General features: G+C 46.5%; 1 protein-coding gene across 7 annotated transcripts in view; it reads right to left on the bottom strand.

Annotated features, from left to right (window-relative positions):
* The window catches only part of diaph2 (diaphanous-related formin 2), a 693,877-nt gene that overhangs the window by 629,752 nt on the left and 46,455 nt on the right, over positions 1–17,670 (bottom strand). For all 7 annotated transcript variants that reach the window (XM_036943140.1, XM_036943138.1, XM_036943139.1 and 4 more), the window contains one exon: positions 7,125–7,229. In XM_036943140.1, the coding sequence (XP_036799035.1) occupies positions 7,125–7,229 (105 nt within the window). The remainder of the gene's footprint in view (positions 1–7,124; positions 7,230–17,670) is intronic.

The following is a 17,670-nucleotide window of genomic DNA, read 5'->3' on the forward strand; positions in this document are numbered from 1 at the left end:
GACTCGGCCCCTATGCAGTGTTAGGGTTGATAGGGAAACGCCCTAATTGTCTTTGCGCTTGATCGATTTAGCACAGAATTAACCTCTACAACGACAGTTTGTCCATGGCTAACAAGGTTCCCAAAGCCAAAACCAATCAGCTGCCATCTGCGCTTGACTTCAGGTGTCAGACTGAGCGACTCCTCGTAGCACCTTGGAGCCCATGTAGTCAGCATGATTTCTGGAGTTTAACCTTGTTATCTGTCAATAGTGGTGGGGAATTGGGAGCGTTTTTTCTATTACGGCGGCGGCGGCGCTGTGTCTCGCAGTGGGAGGGTGTCTGTCAGCCCAGTAAATGTATTCTAATCTGCAGCTGAACACACCTCTCTCTCGCCAGCCAGCTGCACTCCGAGAAGCACAGCGCAGTGCGCACTGATCACAGGAAGTTACAAAGTCACTGCACATCAAGTGAGGGAAAACAGTCACCATCTCTGCCTCTCTCGCTTTTCTGCTTTCCTTCACTCATTCCCTTTCTCTCGGCAGTCCTCCCTCTCCCTCCCGGCAGTCCTCCCTCTCCCTCCCGGCAGTCCTCTCTTTCTCCCTCTCGGCAGTCCTCTCTTTCTCCCTCTCGGCAGTCCTCTCTTTCTCCCTCTCGGCAGTCCTCTCTTTCTCCCTCTCGGCAGTCCTCTCTTTCTCCCTCTCGGCAGTCCTCTCTTTCTCCCTCTCGGCAGTCCTCTCTTTCTCCCTCTCGGCAGTCCTCTCTTTCTCCCTCTCGGCAGTCCTCTCTTTCTCCCTCTCGGCAGTCCTCTCTTTCTCCCTCTCGGCAGTCCTCTCTTTCTCCCTCTCGGCAGTCCTCTCTTTCTCCCTCTCGGCAGTCCTCTCTTTCTCCCTCTCGGCAGTCCTCTCTTTCTCTCTGCAGTCCTCTCTTTCTCTCGGCAGTCCTCTCTTTCTCTCTGCAGTCCTCTCTTTCTCTCTGCAGTCCTCTCTTTCTCTCTGCAGTCCTCTCTTTCTCTCTGCAGTCCTCTCTTTCTCTCTGCAGTCCTCTCTTTCTCTCTGCAGTCCTCTCTTTCTCTCTGCAGTCCTCTCTTTCTCTCTGCAGTCCTCTCTTTCTCTCTGCAGTCCTCTCTTTCTCTCTGCAGTCCTCTCTTTCTCTCTGCAGTCCTCTCTTTCTCTCTGCAGTCCTCTCTTTCTCTCTGCAGTCCTCTCTTTCTCTCTGCAGTCCTCTCTTTCTCTCTGCAGTCCTCTCTTTCTCTCTGCAGTCCTCTCTTTCTCTCTGCAGTCCTCTCTTCATCTCTTATTCTTTATCTCCCTCTCTCATTATCAATCTCTCTCTCTGTCTTTCTCTCCCACTCTCCCATTTGACGCTCGGCTTCACTCACCTCCATCAGCATTTATGACGGCAATAATGTCACTTTTAACTGTGTTGCCGCTTGATCATGTGCACTGTGCTTTTCACCATAAATCCACATTTCCCCAGTCGTCCTCTGATGAATCTAGCATGTCATTGTCTAACGTTGAGGGATTATGCTGTCGGGTTATTATTGGGAGATTTGGGACCTTGAATCACATAGAGGCAGGGACAACTGGGAACTACTGCTGTCTCCAGCGTTGTTTTAACGTTGACAAGACTACACGGTGAGAACATTAAACATGTTTCTCTTCAGGCTTGCTGTTTTGGCGGCTTGACCAAAAAGAACAGACATTATCTAGAAGAAAAAAGCAAGTAGATGTGTCAGGGAGGAGCTTGAGGAGGAATAGCACTGAGTGTTTACATCCATTTCCTCGCGCAAGGTAACACCTCGTTCTCGATAAAACCGTGATAGAATTCCTGTCAGTTCTCAGAGGAAAAAACACGACCTGAAGCTAGTTCTAATAATAATTGAATGCTTGGTTATTGTATGCTAACGGGGACCTCTAGCGTGCCATTATAGAACAACTCCCTAGTAAACAAACTTCTGAGGGAGATGTCATCTTATCAGGAGTGGTAGTATTTATTTATATTCTCCTCTTACTGTCATTACCATTAGCATCCTTTCTCATGGTGTAGGGAAAATACAGGGTTTTATTATTCACCAGACCAGATAACAGTGCGACAGCAGAAGATGAAGGCCTTGATTCTCTGACGAATTGTCAGGCTTCACTGAGAGAACGGGGCGGCACATTGGTGAATGATTATTGGTCAAATCCCTTTAAGATACCAGGACGTTGATTTCACATTGTGTTAGTACAAAGGCAGCAAAATGGCTACTCAAAACATTTGAACTAGTTTCCCCTCAAGACCCGACCATCACACTCATCCCCATCTCATCATGAAACACTGAACATGTTAAACTGGAACAGGGAAGTCATCAGCAAGGCGAAAGAGAAGTAAGCAAAGTTGATGTTTTTCCAGCACACTGGGAATAGAGGGGAAATGATTGCGTTAGCGTGAAAGGCATGCATATGTCAGAATGAAATCAAATTAAAATAAAGAGAGGGTAGAGAAAGAAAAGGCACTTCATGCTTCGTTAATGGTCAAGGACCGCCACACTTGCTGCAACAGCTGCACTTCATATTCAAATGACCAGGGTCAACGCCAATAGAAACATTCTCGTTTAAAAAGACATGGTGGGCATACCAAATGGCACCCTATTCCCTATGTAGTGCACTACTTTTGACCAGTGCCCTAATCTTAAGTAGTGCACTACATAGGGAATATGGTGCCATGTGGGACAGTCATCTTTGTTTTGTGTTGGGGGGTAATTTGAAAGGCTCCCACAGAGGCACCCTGGTAGTATATGGGAAGAGTTCTCCATCTTGCTCGGTGATAAAGTAGCGAGGCAGCAACGTATGAAAAATACAACTCTGGAGAGGAGCCATGTTGGGCGAGAACAAACAAACTAATAATCAACCCTGTAGTCCCATTAGCTAGCTAGTATTTTTAGCCTAATAGCTGCAGGGAAATATACTCCAGTATATCAACACGCTAATGGTCACTGTTCATAGAAGACTGATAAAAAACTATGTGTTGGATGACATATTGCATTAATAGATTTGGGGAAGAAATAATTGCAACATTATCCAGAACAATAAAGGATACTAGCTCTATGTGCTGAGTCTCAAAATGGGTGCTTTTCAGGCAAGCAGAAAAAGCCACATGATGTTGGGGACACATTTGTCGCTCCACCAATATGTGCACTTTAAACCTTCATTCTCAATGCAATCTGGTCCACATACTGTGCTGCACCTGAAACTTAGAAGGGATAGACTGACTTACAATTTCACATAGATGGATTTGAGGTATTGCTGGGAGAGCTGATGGAATTCTCTATTGCCCTCTCAAATGAACCCTTTCTTCTCTATCTACATAACCCATAAGGAACAAGCTAAAATATAGATGGTACACAGACAGCTCCCATTCTACTGATGCCATTCTACTTTATATATTTCTATGGCCTCTATTAAAAGATAAGGGGCAATGACCCAGTCTAGAACAGATAGACACACAGGAAAGAGGTGACTTGGTGTGTGATTGAGAGAGTCTACGTTATTAGTACATTTTCCTGCAAACGTAAAAATTATGTTGGAAGCAAGCAATCGCGCATACAAAGAAGACCCTAAAAACTGCGATTCCATAGGACAGCGATCATCTTTGGAAGGGGAAGAGAACACCCAAAGATTGAATAAGGCACATCATATTATTAGCTGTGAAAACACTCCACCACAAGATCCCCAAAATTAACCCAAAATCTTGAAATGGAATAAAGATGTTGTCACAACATACCATGTTAATGTCAAATCTAGCACCACGCCCCATTTTCACTCCATCAATCAGAAAACCACCACCAAAAATCTGCCTTACTCAAGCACCATCCTTGGATGTGTAGTGCACTACTTTTGACCAGGGGTCATAGGGCCATTTGAAAAGTAGCCCAGCCTACCCTTCACCTACAGGAGTCTAATTCGCCAGTGTAATTCTATGTCTTCCTTATTTACAGAAACCAGTGGGATGGATTGGGTTTCTAACAGGGTGAGGGGATTGGCTCTGCCGTGTTGAAGACAGGCACTTAGCACAAATAAACATATCTAAACTCATGTAAAACTGGTTCCCGGACCACTTCTACACTAGATTGGTGTGTGCCTCGCTTTGTCTGTGTGTGTGTGTCTATATTCTATCCTGACATGGTTCTGACCGGCTCCCACCTACAGGGCCTATAGAATGTGAGGGGGTAGGGAGGGCCCTGAAATACAGTCCTCGTCCCTTTCACCCAGACAGAAGCGGCTGTTCATCTGAATAATATAGTAGTGCTCACAAAACATAATGGTCCCGGTAAAAAATTCAACCATCTCTGATCATCATCATTATTAATAAAGCCAGTTAATTACCATAACAATGAGAGAGGTAATAAATTATAATGTCAAAGGCCAGCGGAGTCGGAGTGATTTAGACGGGAGAAGAAATCACTTTTCCTTTTGTGTTGACGGGAGTCTATCCTCAGTAGGGGCCCTAAACTTCATAAAGAGAATAGGAGAATTCACCCTAAAACCCTGGGATTACCCTCAAACGCACTGGGTTTACTGCTCTTATTGGTTTTGAGTGATGAAAGTGTCATGTTTCAAGATTATGCCGCTTTGGGACAGCGATGCGTTCCAAATTCAAATGAAAACTGGATCCCTCCCCAATATTAAGCCACTGAGAGTTACGGTTGCTCTACATCAAAAGTGGTTTGATAAGCATTGCTGGAAAAAAGGTTACAAATAAATAAAACTGAGGCGGCAATCAGAGATTGGGAGCTTGGGCAAGGAGAGAGACGGGCAGGTTAGTTAGAGTGACGGGCAGGTAGAGAGAGAGACGGGCAGGTAGAGAGAGAGACGGGCAGGTAGAGAGAGAGACGGAGTAAGAGTGATGGGCAGGTAGAGAGAGAGACGGGCAGGTAGAGAGAGAGACGGAGGGAGAGTGATGGGCAGGTAGAGAGAGAGACGGAGTGAGAGTGATGGGCAGGTAGAGAGAGAGACGGAGTGAGAGTGATGGGCAGGTAGAGAGAGAGACAGAGTGAGAGTGATGGGCAGGTAGAGAGAGAGACGGAGTGAGAGTGATGGGCAGGTAGAGAGAGAGACGGAGTGAGAGTGATGGGCAGGTAGAGAGAGAGACGGAGTGAGAGTGATGGGCAGGTAGAGAGAGAGACAGAGTGAGAGTGATGGGCAGGTAGAGAGAGAGACAGAGTGAGAGTGATGGGCAGGTAGAGAGAGAGACGGAGTGAGAGTGATGGGCAGGTAGAGACAGAGACGGAGTGAGAGTGTGATGGGCAGGTAGAGAGAGAGACGGAGTGAGAGTGATGGGCAGGTAGAGACAGAGACGGAGTGAGAGAGTGATGGGCAGGTAGAGAGAGAAACGGAGTGAGAGAGTGAGAGAGTGATGGGCAGGTAGAGAGACTGAGTGAGAGAGTGATGGGCAGGTAGAGAGAGAAACGGAGTGAGAGAGAGAGTGATGGGCAGGTAGAGAGAGAAACGGAGTGAGAGAGAGAGAGTGATGGGCAGGTAGAGAGAGAAACGGAGTGAGAGGGAGAGAGTGATGGGCAGGTAGAGAGAGAGACGGAGTGAGAGTGATGGGCAGGTAGAGAGAGAGACAGAGTGAGAGTGATGGGCAGGTAGAGAGAGAGACGGAGTGAGAGTGATGGGCAGGTAGAGACAGAGACGGAGTGAGAGTGTGATGGGCAGGTAGAGAGAGAGACGGAGTGAGAGTGATGGGCAGGTAGAGACAGAGACGGAGTGAGAGAGTGATGGGCAGGTAGAGAGAGAAACGGAGTGAGAGAGTGAGAGAGTGATGGGCAGGTAGAGAGACTGAGTGAGAGAGTCATGGGCAGGTAGAAAGAGACGGAGTGAGAGAGTGATGGGCAGGTAGAGAGACGGAGTGAGAGAGTGATGGGCAGGTAGAGAGACGGAGTGAGAGAGTGATGGGCAGGTAGAGACACGGAGTGAGAGAGTGATGGGCAGGTAGAGAGACGGAGTGAGAGAGTGATGGGCAGGTAGAGAGACGGAGTGAGAGAGTGATGGGCAGGTAGAGAGACGGAGTGAGAGAGTGATGGGCAGGTAGAGAGACGGAGTGAGAGAGTGATGGGCAGGTAGAGAGACGGAGTGAGAGAGTGATGGGCAGGTAGAGAGACGGAGTGAGAGAGTGATGGGCAGGTAGAGAGACGGAGTGAGAGAGTGATGGGCAGGTAGAGAGACGGAGTGAGAGAGTGATGGGCAGGTAGAGAGACGGAGTGAGAGAGTGATGGGCAGGTAGAGAGACGGAGTGAGAGAGTGATGGGCAGGTAGAGAGACGGAGTGAGAATGTGATGGGCAGGTAGAGAGACGGAGTGAGAGAGTGATGGGCAGGTAGAGAGACGGAGTGAGAGAGTGATGGGCAGGTAGAGAGACGGAGTGAGAGAGTGATGGGCAGGTAGAGAGACGGAGTGAAAGAGTGATGGGCAGGTAGAGAGACGGAGTGAGAGAGTCATGGGCAGGTAGAAAGAGACGGAGTGAGAGAGTGATGGGCAGGTAGAGAGACGGAGTGAGAGAGTGATGGGCAGGTAGAGAGACGGAGTGAGAGAGTGATGGGCAGGTAGAGAGACGGAGTGAGAGAGTGATGGGCAGGTAGAGAGACGGAGTGAGAGAGTGATGGGCAGGTAGAGAGACGGAGTGAGAGAGTGATGGGCAGGTAGAGAGACGGAGTGAGAGAGTGATGGGCAGGTAGAGAGACGGAGTGAGAGAGTGATGGGCAGGTAGAGAGACGGAGTGAGAGAGTGATGGGCAGGTAGAGAGACGGAGTGAGAGAGTGATGGGCAGGTAGAGAGAGAGTGAGAGAGTGATGGGCAGGTAGAGAGACGGAGTGAGAGAGTGATGGGCACGTAGAGAGACGGAGTGAGAGAGTGATGGGCAGGTAGAGAGACGGAGTGAGAGAGTGATGGGCAGGTAGAGAGACAGACAGAGAGTGATGGGCAGGTAGAGAGAGCGACAGAAAGGAAGCAGAGCAGGTTAATCTCATAATTCTGTAGCGTGTTGGTAGAATAGAGTATGTTATTTTTCATGCCCACTAACTACTACCACACTGGGTGAGAGTAGGTTAGAACGGTTACAATACAGATATAATGCAGAAAGCCCATTGGTTTACAACAAGGACTTACAGATTTGGCGGTGGCAGAGATGTACTGTACAACCATCTCTCTCTTGGTGCTCAGGTCCTTCCCACGCAGGGGGGCTTTACGCTCCTCATTCAGGTTCATGTCCTCCTGAGGAAACAAACACAGAGTGAGGACAGATGAATACGACACATAATGGGAAGTTAAGGTTATTTAAAATCCATTAAGACTCCAACTCCATTGACTGAAGATTTTCTTAGTTGAACTGTCCTACCCAATCAGAACCCAAAATCTAAACTTGTTTAACTCCAATGTTTGTAAACAAAGTAAATTTAAACAAACAATATATCGCCTAAAAACATGGTTAAAACTATAATTGTGGGCCTCCTGAGTGGCGCAGCGGTCTAAGGCACTGCAGTGCTTGAGGCGTCACCACAGATCCTGGTTCGATCACGGGCTGTGTCACAGACCGGCCGCGACCGGGAGACCCATGACAACGTACAACTGGCCCAGCATTGTCCGGGTTAGGGGAGGTCTTGGCCGGCCGGGATGTTCTTGTCCTATTGCGTTCTAGCGACTACTGTGGTGGGCTGGGCACATGCACGCTGACACGTTCGCCAGTGGTACGGTGTTTCCTCCGACACGTTGGCGCGGCTGGCTTCCGGGTTAAGCGAGCAGTGTGTCAAGAAGCAGTGCGGCTTGGCAGGATCATGTTTCGGAGGACACATGGCTCTCGACCTGCGCCTCTCCCGAGTCCGTACGGGAGTTGCAGCGATGAGACAAGACTACCAATTGGATATCACGAAATTGGGGAGAAAAAGGGGTAAAAAGTTGTAAAAAATATTTTAAAAAATTATATAACTATAATTGTGATATCATAGATGGTCAGTCCTTGCATCCAAATGAGAGTAGTACAGGGGGGGAATGGGTTTTGTTATTGTTTTAACTGCTGATTGCTGCTTTAAAGGATGTCAACACTCTTCACTCAAATGGAAACAGTCAATGATTCTCCCACTGTTTGTTGCTCTTAAAGATGCAGTCCTTAAGCAATTGGGCACGAGGGGGTTTGTGGTATATGGCCAATATACCAAGGGCTGTTCTTATGCACGACGCAATGTATACAGTCCTTAGCCGTGGTATATTCGCCATATACCACAAACCCCTGAGGTGCCTTATTGCTTTTATAAACTGGTAACCAACGTAATTAGAGCAGTAAAAATACATGTTTTGTCATACATGGTCTGACATACCACTGCTGTCAGCCAATCAGCATTCAGGACTCGTACCATCCAGGGTTTAAAGAACGGGGCGGGGGTCTAATCTAAATGCTGGTTGGTTAAAACCGCATTCCAGCCGGTATCTACTCTACAAGTTGCCACCGGCTAAATCTATGATGTTAAAATGCCCATTAACTCTGTTCCATCTGACTGCGCAATCCACTGTCTCATCAGCCCAGCCAGGCAATTTATAAACGTCATCTCCACTATAAAAAGCATCTAGACATTACCTCATGTCTTTTAGTCTCTAAAAAGCAACAAGACATTATCTCACATTACTTTTAAACTAACATTTAGTTTTCAACAGTGGAGATATGTATAAACCTTGCGGTCTGGTCTCTCTGACATTTGCAACTTTGTTTCAATATTCAAATTCAATCTCCAGCTGTCCCATAGTAATGAACGTGTCAGGAGTCGGGATGAGAGACAGACAGGCAGGCAGCTTTTCTCAGCCAGTCGACATCATGAATCAGCATAATTTTTATGGATATACAAAGAAATATAAGTAGAAAATAGGTAAAAGGTTTGCAGTCTATCCAGCTTCAGTTTGAAGTGATTGTGTTGGCCAGTAATTCAGTCTCTCATCAGGACACTGCTGTTTGAGAGCTAGCCAAGCCTCTCTATAGGGTTCTGTCCTACAGTTGAGGGTACACAGTCCCCCCCCCCCTCTCTATAGGGTTCTGTCCTACAGTTGAGGGTACACAGTCCCCCCCCCCCCCCCCTCTCTATAGGGTTATGTCCTACAGTTGAGGGTACACAGTCCCCCCCTCTCTATAGGGTTCTGTCCTACAGTTGAGGGTGCACAGTCCCCCCTCCTCTCTATAGGGTTCTGTCCTACAGTTGAGGGTGCACAGTCCCCCCCCCCTCTCTCTCTATAGGGTTCTGTCCTACAGTTGAGGGTGCACAGTCCCCCCCCTCTCTATAGGGTTCTGTCCTACAGTTTGGGTACACAGTCCCCCCCCCCCCTCTCTCTATAGGGTTGTGTACTACAGGTGGGGTACACAGTCCCCCCCCCCCCCTCTCTATAGGGTTCTGTACAATAGTTGGGGTACACAGTTCCTCCCTCTCTATAGGGTTCTGTACTACAGTTGAGGGTACACAGTTCCTCCCTCTCTCTATAGGGTTCTGTACAATAGTTGGGGTACACAGTCCCCCCCTCTCTATAGGGTTCTGTCCTACAGTTGAGGGTACACAGTCCCCCCCTCTCTATAGGGTTCTGTCCTACAGTTGAGGGTACACAGTCCCCCCCTCTCTATAGGGTTGTGTACTACAGTTGGGGTACACTTTCCCCCCCCCCCCCCCCCATAGGGTTCTGTCCAACAGTTTGGGTACACAGTCCCCCCCCCCTCTATAGGGTTCTGTCCTACAGTTTGGGTACACAGTCCCCCCCCCCCTCTCTCTATAGGGTTGTGTACTACAGGTGGGGTACACAGTCACCCCCTCTCTATAGGGTTCTGTACAATAGTTGGGGTACACAGTTCCTCCCTCTCTATAGGGTTCTGTACTACAGTTGAGGGTACACAGTTCCTCCCTCTCTATAGGGTTCTGTACTACAGTTGAGGGTACACAGTTCCTCCCTCTCTCTATAGGGTTCTGTACAATAGTTGGGGTACACAGTCCCCCCCTCTCTATAGGGTTCTGTCCTACAGTTGAGGGTACACAGTCCCCCCCTCTCTATAGGGTTCTGTCCTACAGTTGAGGGTACACAGTCCCCCCCTCTCTATAGGGTTCTGTCCTACAGTTGAGGGTACACAGTCCCCCCCTCTCTATAGGGTTCTGTCCAACAGTTTGGGTACACAGTCCCCCCCCCCCCCTCTATAGGGTTCTGTCCTACAGTTTGGGTACACAGTCCCCCCCCCCCCCCCCTCTCTCTATAGGGTTGTGTACTACAGGTGGGGTACACAGTCCCCCCCCTCTCTATAGGGTTCTGTACAATAGTTGGGGTACACAGTTCCTCCCTCTCTATATGGTTCTGTCCAACAGTTTGGGTACACAGTCCCCCCCCCCCCCTCTATAGGGTTCTGTCCTACAGTTTGGGTACACAGTCCCCCCCCCCTCTCTCTATAGGGTTGTGTACTACAGGTGGGGTACACAGTCCCCCCCCTCTCTATAGGGTTGTGTACTACAGGTGGGGTACACAGTCCCCCCCTCTCTATAGGCAATATGACAGACAGGCATAGCAACAGGAGGTAATGTGGACGAGCCCACAGCTAGCGACAGTGATAACTACCCCTGGAAACAGAATAGTTAGGCCATGATGCATTACCCTATGTTATACAACAGATATCATACTGCCTGTACAGTGGATGGGTAAGGATGATTACCATCCAACACTGTCATGCCACAGCGCCTGGATGGACAGTAGCCAATGTCTCATTAGCTATTATCTTCAGCATACATGCTACGTTTTACTCTGCATCACAAAAAGGCCCTTTCTTGTCAAAGAGATGAGGGGATGGAGGGAGTGAGGGATGGAAAGAAGAGCACTAAAAGCAGGGGAATGACATGATGAGGATAGTAGGAGGATGGGAGGATGTTTATTTGGAGCACTCTCAGACAAAGGTATGGACAGAATGACACAGAAAAACACATGGCTAAAGTGATGTGGCTGAGTGGTGCTGCTGTGGAACAAGGCTGCACTCTAGTGGGAGAATTGTGTGTTTTTCTTTTGTTTGATGTCTTTCTGTACAGTGAGTTGACTGAGCTTCTTTTGCTGAAGGGTGGTGGTTTTGGATGTACAGGAAAACTGGGAACTGTCAGACACGATATCACCGTCCTTAGGTGTCGATGCGATATGTACTGCGATTCTCACGATTGCATTGCGATTCGATACTGATTTTATTGCGATGCGATTTTCCAGACATATTGCTCACCATATGTCTGCTACAGAGACACAAGGGAGAGCCACGAGAAAACATGTTTTGATCAGTCATGGAAATGAAAGTGCTGAAAACAAAATTGGCTCCCTATTTAAAAATTAGACAGAGAACAAACTATGAGTTTTGGGGCCGGTAAAGCCAACTAACACAAAAATAATATTGATATTGTGAAACAATACATCTTCAAAAATAATATCTTGAAATGTAACTGTCTATTTCCCCCATCACTAATGTATAGCCCATAATATAACAGAGAGAGTGTGCATCCCAAATGGGATCCTATTCCACATATAATGCACTACTTTCGGCCCTTGTCAAAAGTAGTGCACTGTGAAGGGAATTTGGGGTGCCGCCATAGATAAATCAACCTTACCATGTCTACTATATGATCTAACATTTGGTGAATGGATTTCAATTCTTGTCTCTTTAATTCTGTGGACTTTTGATTGGTACAGTATAGCCTGTGGCTGTTGAAAGGCACAACATCATGGTTAATACCATTAAGGTAATGTACCCACTAGGTACAGCATCATGATTATTACCATTAAGGTAATGTACCCACTAGGTACAACATCATGGTTATTACCATTAAGGTAATGTACCCACTAGGTACAGCATCATGATTATTACCATTAAGGTAATGTACCCACTAGGTACAACTTCATGGTTATTACCATTAAGGTAATGTACCCACTAGGTACAGCATCATGGTTATTACCATTAAGGTAATGTACCCACTAGGTACAGCATCATGGTTATTACCATTAAGGTAATGTACCCACTAGGTACAACTTCATGGTTATTACCATTAAGGTAATGTACCCACTAGGTACAGCATCATGGTTATTACCATTAAGGTAATGTACCCACTAGGTACAGCATCATGGTTATTACCATTAAGGGTAACATGACCCACCAGATACAGCAACATGGTATTACCATTAAGGGTAGCATGACCCACTAGGTACAGCATCATGGTTATTAACATTAAGGGTAGCATGACCCACTAGGTACAGCATCATGGTTATTACCATTAAGGGTAACATGACCCACCAGATACAGCAACATGGGTATTACCATTAAGGTATCATGAGGGGGGACTATAAACTTTTACCAATTGGACGTTTTCTAATGAAGGGACCGGCAGGCTTTTAAATTCTTCTCTGAACTCTGCTAATTTGGCCGGTTAATTGCCATTCATTAAACAAGGCAAAACGCAGAGTGGAGAATAAAGGGGGGATGAAGGGACAGAGAGGGGGGAGACATTTGGGCCTGCGGAGTACTCATCTGGGCCAACTGGAAGAGAAAAGCTTCTCTGTGTTCCGCCTCCCAAAAATGATTTATGATCCATTCATAATGATATCCTCGCAGGTCCGCGTGGAAGGATCCCAAGATATCCCTGGCTGCCGACTCGGGTAAATTAAACATTTACACAGGCAACCCCAAACACTTGACTGTGTGTGGAGCTATCTGGCGGTAGTGGAGACATCTGCGTGTGTTCTTTCAGCCGAACGGACTGGGCCTCTACTCTGCATGGCCTGAATACTGTGCGAAACAACTTGAGATTGCCTCAGATACGTCCGAAATCACAGAGCGGGGCCTCCCGAGTGGCACAGTGGTCTAAGGCACTGCATCGCAGTGCTAGCTGTGCCACTAGAGATCCTGGTTCGAGTCCAGGCTCTGTTGCGACTGGGAGACCCATGTCCCGGCGCACAATTAGCCGAGCGCGGTCTGGGTTAGGCCGGCAGGGATGCTCGTGTCCCATCGCGCACTAGTGAATCCTGTGGCTGGCTAGGTGGATGCACGCTGACATGGTCGCTAGGTGTTTGGTGTTTCCTCCGACACATTGGTGCGGCTGGCTTCCGGGTTAAGCGGGCGTTGTGTCAAGAAGCAGTGAGGGTTGGGTTGTGTTTCGGACGATGCACGGCTCTCGACTGTCGCCTCTCCCGAGTCCGTACGGGACTTGCAGCAATGGGACAAGACTGTAAAACTACCAATTGGATACCACGAAATTGGGTATAAAAAGGGGTAAATAAAAAAAACATTTAAACGAATAATAAAAATATATCACAGAGCGATACGGAGATACGTGCTGTCTGTGAACTCAGCTTGGGGCCATTGGCTCCGATTGCAAGGGATAATGTAGAGTGTACCATCATATCCGTCTTCTATTGAAATGCATATGGTCAAGAGTCACGATCCAGTAGTACAGTATGAGGAGGAGGAGAGAAAGCATTGTTTTGATTTGCTTTGACTGTGACAAATGTATTCTTTTCTCCACTGCCCCACAAGTTTGATTCATGGCGTATAGGGGTACATCGTGTCTCTCCTCCTCTGTGGTTTAAGTGCAGAGGGAAAGTGTAACCGCAATGGAGAATCACAGAGAGCCTGTTATTACGGAGAATGCTGCTCCTGGCAGTGAGGCACGTAAAGGCTCAAACAAGCCTCATCCGCACAGCACTCTGCAATGGTCACTTTCATTCTCTCGGTCTCTCACTCTCTTCTACGACTTTGGGCATTAGGTGGGGGGGGGACGAGGGTCATCATTTGGATCTATTACCTGCCATGGCTGAAGAGAGGAATCATAAAGAGCTCATAAAACTGAAAACTAGAAGAACAGGTGGAGGCATGTTGATGGAAGTTCATAGATACACATCGTTTCCAGGTATTCTCCTTCTAGAATACCTGGAATATGGCAGACAAGCAATAAGACAAACAGGCAAAGCAAAGGGAGGTAATGTGGATACGACCCACAGCTAGTGACAGTGATAACTACCCGTGGAAACAGAAGCGTGAGGCCGGAGTATGATGTATCAATGGGCCCCGGTCAAGTAGCACACTGTATACAGAATAGGCCAAGGAAATGATCTTCCACAATAGTGACAGGTTGGTATGATATCCACCCTGCGGTATAACAGAGTGGACAGGGTGCCATTTGGGGTGCATCCTTGGCATTTTGTGCCAAGATGGAGGAGCGTCTCTGACTGTGTGTCTGTACGTAAAGTGATTCACAGCGGTGGACCAGGCCGGTGGACCAGGTGGTCATTCAAATAACATAATTCACACAGGGACAGACGTGTTGGTCTGGAGGGCATGGCCTAGAGAAGAGGAGTGACCCGTCTCTCTGTCCGCTTGTCCATCCTGAAGCATCCTCGCCGGTCATCACAACCTCTCGTTCTCGTCCCTCCTAGCCCGCCCTTGTATGAAACGTGTCTGAATGTACATGTTAGATGGGAGCGATAGAGCTGATGGGGAGGGGTACAGATTCATAAAGAAGGGGGTTTGCCGCTGGCTAAATGAGGATTAAAACACGTGTATCACATGGCGGCTCACTGTTTTCCCAGCACCAGGTCCCACATTAAGAATCCTGCCACAGCGCCTCCTTCTCGCCAAAGACGCATCCTCCAATGGGAGATTTCATCAGAGGATTTACCGCTGTGAATTTATATCAGGGCCTCCGACTCCGGGGTCCAGCTGTGCACATCAAGACTAAAGAACCCAAGGACGCTGCACAACACACAGAGTGGCAGAGTGGAAGCTACAGCAGCCTTAATGTGACTCTCAGGTAGCAAGCAGCCACTGGTATAATATGAACACTACACACTTACACCACACCCTACACTACTGTAACGCTAACACTATCACTACTGTAACACTAACACTACTGTAACACTAACACTACTGTAACACTACCACTACTGTAACACTACCACTACTGTAACACTAACACTACCACAAATGTAAAACTAACCACTACTGTAACACTAACCACTACTGTAACACTAACACTACTGTAACACTAACACAACTGTAACACTAACACAACTGTAACACTACTGTAACACTACCACTAACACGACTGTAACACTAACAAACACTATCACGACTGTAACACTAACACGACTGTAACACTAACACGACTGTAACACTAACACAACTGTAACACTAACACAACTGTAACACTAACACTACCACTACTGTAACACTACTGTAACACTACCACGACTGTAACACGACTGTAACACTAACACGACTGTAACACTAACACGACTGTAACACTAACACGACTGTAACACTACCACAACTGTAACACTACCACTACTGTAACACTACCACTACTGTAACACTACCACTACTGTAACACTACCACTACTGTAACACTACCACTACTGTAACACTACCACTACTGTAACACTACCACTACTGTAACACTACCACTACTGTAACACTAACACTACTGTAACACTAACACTACTGTAACACTAACACTACTGTAACACTAACACTACTGTAACACTAACACTACTGTAACACTAACACTACTGTAACACTAACACTACTGTAACACTAACACTACTGTAACACTAACACCACTGTAACACTAACACCACTGTAACACTAACACCACTGTAACACTAACACCACTGTAACACTAACACCACTGTAACACTAACACCACTGTAACACTAACACTACTGTAACACTAACACTACTGTAACACTAACACTACTGTAACACTAACACTACTGTAACACTAACACTACTGTAACACTAACACTACTGTAACACTAACACTACTGTAACACTAACACTACTGTAACACTAACACCACTGTAACACTAACACCACTGTAACACTAACACCACTGTAACACTAACACCACTGTAACACTAACACCACTGTAACACTAACACTACTGTAACACTAACACTACTGTAACACTAACACTACCGTAACACTAACACTACCACTACTGTAACACTAACACAACTGTAACACTAACACTACCACGACTGTAACACTAACACTACCACGACTGTAACACTAACACTACCACGACTGTAACACTAACACAACTGTAATACTAACACTACCACGACTGTAACACTACCACTAACACGACTAACACTAACACGACTGTAACACTAACACGACTGTAACACTACTGTAACACTACCACTAACACGACTGTAACACTAACACGACTGTAACACTAACACAACTGTAACACTAACACAACTGTAACACTAACACTACCACTACTGTAACACTACTGTAACACTACCACGACTGTAACACGACTGTAACACTAACACGACTGTAACACTAACACGACTGTAACACTACCACAACTGTAACACTACCACTACTGTAACACTACCACTACTGTAACACTACCACTACTGTAACACTACCACTACTGTAACACTACCACTACTGTAACACTAACACTACTGTAACACTAACACTACTGTAACACTAACACAACTGTAACACTAACACAACTGTAACACTAACACTACTGTAACACTAACACTACTGTAACACTAACACTACCGTAACACTAACACTACCACTACTGTAACACTAACACAACTGTAACACTAACACTACCACTACTGTAACACTAACACTACTGTAACACTACCACTACTGTAACACTACCACTACTGTAACACTAACACTACTGTAACACTAACACTACTGTAACACTAACACCACTGTAACACTAACACCACTGTAACACTAACACCACTGTAACACTAACACCACTGTAACACTAACACCACTGTAACACTAACACTACTGTAACACTAACACTACTGTAACACTAACACTACTGTAACACTAACACTACTGTAACACTAACACTACCGTAACACTAACACTACCACTACTGTAACACTAACACAACTGTAACACTAACACTACCACGACTGTAACACTAACACTACCACGACTGTAACACTAACACTACCACGACTGTAACACTAACACAACTGTAATACTAACACTACCACGACTGTAACACTACCACTAACACGACTGTAACACTAACACGACTGTAACACTAACACGACTGTAACACTAACACGACTGTAACACTATCACGACTGTAACACTACCACGACTAACACTACCACTACTGTAACACTACCACTACTGTAACACTACCACTACCGTAACACTAACACGACTGTAACACTAACACTACCACTACTGTAACACTAACACGACTGTAACACTAACACGACTGTAACACTAACACGACTGTAACACTAACACGACTGTAACACTAACACGACTGTAACACTAACACGACTGTAACACTAACACGACTGTAACACTAACACCACTGTAACACTAACACCACTGTAACACTAACACCACTGTAACACTAACACCACTGTAACACTAACACCACTGTAACACTAACACCACTGTAACACTAACACCACTGTAACACTACCACTACTGTAACACTACCACTACTGTAACACTACCACTACTGTAACACTACCACTACTGTAACACTAACACGACTGTAACACTAACACTACCACTACTGTAACACTAACACGACTGTAACACTAACACTACCACTACTGTAACACTAACACGACTGTAACACTAACACTAACACGACTGTAACAC

The sequence above is a fragment of the Oncorhynchus mykiss genome, chromosome 14 (assembly GCF_013265735.2).
Source record: "Oncorhynchus mykiss isolate Arlee chromosome 14, USDA_OmykA_1.1, whole genome shotgun sequence".
NCBI lineage: Eukaryota > Metazoa > Chordata > Actinopteri > Salmoniformes > Salmonidae > Oncorhynchus > Oncorhynchus mykiss.